General features: G+C 32.6%; 1 protein-coding gene across 1 annotated transcript; it reads left to right on the plus strand.

Moving 5' to 3' along the window:
* The first annotated feature begins 311 nt into the window (after positions 1 to 311).
* Positions 312 to 959, plus strand: LOC141661246 (F-box protein At5g07610-like). The gene has a single exon (XM_074468232.1). It carries the CDS (start codon positions 312 to 314, stop codon positions 957 to 959), a length of 648 nt encoding a protein of 215 aa, XP_074324333.1.
* Positions 960 to 4,241: the final 3,282 nt, after the last annotated feature.

Here is a 4,241-nt window from a genome sequence, read left to right on the forward strand (position 1 = left end):
TAATACAATATTTTTATATTTGCACATTATAATGGAGCCCAATTTTATTCGTTTCATGAATAAATTATAAAATTAATGTTTATTTATCAACAAATTAAAAAAATTTCATGTCCAAATGAAATAATTTTATTTAAATACTATTTTTTATCAAAAGGTTTTTTTGAAAAAACTCTAAATGAGTTTTAATACTTTTGACATAATTTAAGTAAAGACAGAAAGAAAAAAAACTTAGGGTATATAAAAGAAAGCAAGCATATTGACATTTCATTTTATTAGAATACTGAGCCGCCGCAGCCAGTTGAGCAGAAACGATGAGGACCAACCTTAAATCTAAAAAGATGAGGACCAACCTTAAATCTAAAAAATTGTGTTCAGCATCAGCAGAATTAATAGGGGGCAACCATTTCTTTCTCGGTCTGATTTTAGTTCGTGTTCCAGTCAGATCAGTGGTCCGATTCAAATCAGTCTCTAAACAATGGTGTGCCCTAATTTCCGATCCCCAGTTCCGGCGCCGCCACACTCTTGAAAACCCTAGCTCACGCATTCCTTTGGGACTCCACTTGTACAACCCTGCTGACTCAATGGAAGATACAGTTTATTCCATATCTCGCTCTAATTCTGAAGGTAAGATCCCTCTTTGTTTAGATCCTGCTGTACTAACTGAAAGTATTCCAATAAACTACTGGAGGGATTTGCTCTCTAGAGAAACTGTCATGAGGATGATACAGTCTTGTAATGGGTTGAATCTATCTAGATTCAACTCCTTCGAAAGGGATAGGAAAGCGTATTATGTTCGAAATTTAGTTACCAATGAAATCAAATCAGTACCTTCACCCAAATTAGATTCTAGATTTTATGAATGGATTGTTACTTTTGTTTTGGCTTTTGACCCTCTGGTATCACCCCATTACAAAGTTATCTGTGCTACAAGCGTCGATAGCGAGAGTAGTTACATCTAAATTCATGATATTTAGTTCAGAAACTGGTAGATGGAAAGATACTAATGTTACTATGGATGGACATGAGCTGCAATACGGAAAGGGACTGTATTGCCATGGTGCTATTTATTGGATTGTGATAAACACGCAATCTTGTTATCGTTTCGATATTGAAGCTAAGAATTTGACCAAAATCTCTTTTCCTCCAAAGGCTTCTGGTTCAGGCTTCAGGCATTTTGTTGAATCTAATGGGCACTTGTACATTGTTTGTGTCGTAGATTGCGCACAAAAAAATTTAAATGTGTATGAGTTGGATGAGGTTACTATGAAGTGGGTTATAAAGCACCGGGTACATATTAATCATCTCATTTCTTCATTACCACATGATTTTGGGAATGGGGGAAATCTGCAGAAATGTCACTCCATCCATTCAATATTAAGCATTCTGAGAGGAGAAGGGGAAGAAGACACAGCTCTTCTTGTAAATATCTCTGGCAAAGTTGTTCTGTATAATCTCCAAAGTAAGAAAGTTGAGGTGCTTCCTTTCTGAGCTCAGATGGAAAAGTATTAAGGGTGGGGCAATTCTTTATCTTGGTGAACCTCCATTTATTCCTGCATATCCTTTCGTTGCAACCCTACATCCAATGTAAGCATAAGCCCCTCATTACAAATTTTCTAATTATTTTCTATTTAATTTACTATAGCTTATGTTGGGAAAGCATATGGGAACTGACATGTTTATGTTATGTATATGCTATTACCTTTACAGATCAGAGTTTCTTGTTTTCAAATTCATGTATATTTTTTTCTGAAAAATTAAAATTATATTATTGACTACAAAATGTTTTTCTGCATTTCACAGGGAATAATTTGGGGGAATAAGTTGACATCAGCACTCTCGACGTTGTTTCTACTATGTTTAATTTTTAAGGAATGTAAGCAATGAAATGTAACAGGAATATTGTATGATCTGCATTTTAATTTACATAATAGAACTACTTGCTGAAAATTTGAGAAGACACCGTGTCTAGTCGGTTTTAGATTTTCTACATTTTATGTATTACTTCACTGTGTGTATCTAGACACATTATATAGTTTTTTAGTGTAATTTTTATCTTGATATATCACCTAGTGAGATTATTATTTATTAATGTTCATTACAATAAATAGGGGCATCTATGATGGTCTTTTTTTATTGAAATTGTCAAATTGAACCGATTACGATGAAAATTTTCCGTTGCTTTTGTTCTTGTTCGAGTAGTAAGTTCAAATTTTCATCACAAATTTGCATTTCATCATAAGTAAAAGCACCGAGATCCACTTTAGTAATTTAATAACAAATAAACTTACGAGCGAAACAAACATCATATGTTGTTAACTTCAGACACAAAAACGTCGTATTTTAGTATATGGGATCCTGTTGGTTGTCAAATTAAATATAGAAAATTACTACATTACGACGGAATATATTATGAACAACCGTCGTAAATAACTCAGAATTATGAATAACCCAAAAATATTAAAATCACCGATATGCTTTTTTCAGGTTTCTAGCCATTTTTGGCTCCTGAATCAATTCATTAATCTGTCTAATCACACAAAATCCTACATACAACTGTAGCGCAAACCAAAAATTTCATGTCATAAACACTTACGACGATTTCATGTTTTTTTTATTAAGATGGCACGCCGAAATTGTAGCTCTTGTTGTAAATATCTCTGGCAAAGTTGTTCTGTATAATCTCCAAAGAAAGTTGATGTGCTGCTATCTGAGCTCGGATAGAACGGTGTTAACGGTGGGTCAATTCTTTATGTCGGTGAATCTCCATTTATTCCTGTATATCCTTTCGTTGCAACCCTACATCCAATGTAAGCATAAGCCCCTCATTACAAATTTTCTAATTATTTTCTATTTAAGTAACTATAGCTTATGTTTGGAAAGCATACGACGAGAACTGACATGTTTATGTTATGTATCTGCTATTACCTTTACCTGTGTTGATGTTTACGCCAAATGTTTCTTTGTGCCGTGTAAGGAATTTGTTATCCATTTCACAACCACACTTAACCTCCACTACAAGAAAAACTGCTAAATACAACCGGTCTAAAACCGGTCGTATTGAACTAAATACGACCACCAGCGGTGGTATTTAACTAAATATGACCGGTTTTAATGCATTCTATTGTGGCTTATCACTATAACATTTTTGCAATCACACAACTATTTTTTTTCGTTGTCTGACAGGTAGAGTTTCCGTTGTCTATCCAACACTCGTGTGATCGAAGGTTGGACAACGGTTGTTAAGATAGTTGTAATAAGGGAGATTCAACAACATTTTTCAATACTGGTTACAATCAATAAGGCACTACGGTTACTCTTTATAAACCATTGTTGGAACTTTATTAAAACAACTGTTTCTTTATTCAACTGTTGTCTACCTAACTTAACAACAATGGTTTTGTAGAAAAACCATTGTTGTTAACTTATTCAATATTATCATAAACAACAGTTTATAAACTTCTTTTCTGAATATTTTTTTAAAAGACAATAGTGAAAAAGATTTAAACTGTTGCAAAGAATATCAAAAGACAACAGTTTTTTTTAAAAAAAATATGTGCAGTGAGAATACAACGGTTTTTATCATTTTTTAAGTGACTTTCACACAACTGTTTATAAAATTAATCTCATTATTTGAAATAAACCAATTTTAAAATAAAATTATATAATGATAATTCAATTGTTATTTCACAATTGAAATTAAATTTATAATACAAAGGTTCTCTACAAGAATTACAAGTATAACAAAGTTTCATTAAAATTCACCAACAAGTTGGTAGTTACTAGTAAAATTCACTTTCACACCAATTAGGTCCAGTTCTTTAAAATGCATTAAACTGGCTCCATAATAAGCTTCATCAATAAATAGAATGTTACTAACTTCAGAAGCAGCTTTCCACTTCTCGTTACATAAAACTGATTTATATGGGGCTCTGTCACCTTGGCTAGTACTTAGCTATTGCCCACCTTTGATTCTACCAGCTCTCTTAGCAGGGGGAAACTTTAAGTCTTGACCATTACTTCCAATCTCTAACCATCTGAATATTTCAATTCAGATGCTTTATAACCATTGTATAGCTACAATGCTGCAATGCTGAACTCTGCAAATAATAAATAAAAAACATAAAGTTGTGTAACAAATCATGTAAATATATAATAAAGATGAATTGATAATCTACGAGTCTAAGAACGTGTTCAATACAAAATAAAGATTACAGAATGGATCAGTGATTATTAAATAGAGA

The sequence above is a fragment of the Apium graveolens genome, chromosome 5, assembly GCF_009905375.1.
Source record: "Apium graveolens cultivar Ventura chromosome 5, ASM990537v1, whole genome shotgun sequence".
Lineage (NCBI taxonomy): Eukaryota > Viridiplantae > Streptophyta > Magnoliopsida > Apiales > Apiaceae > Apium > Apium graveolens.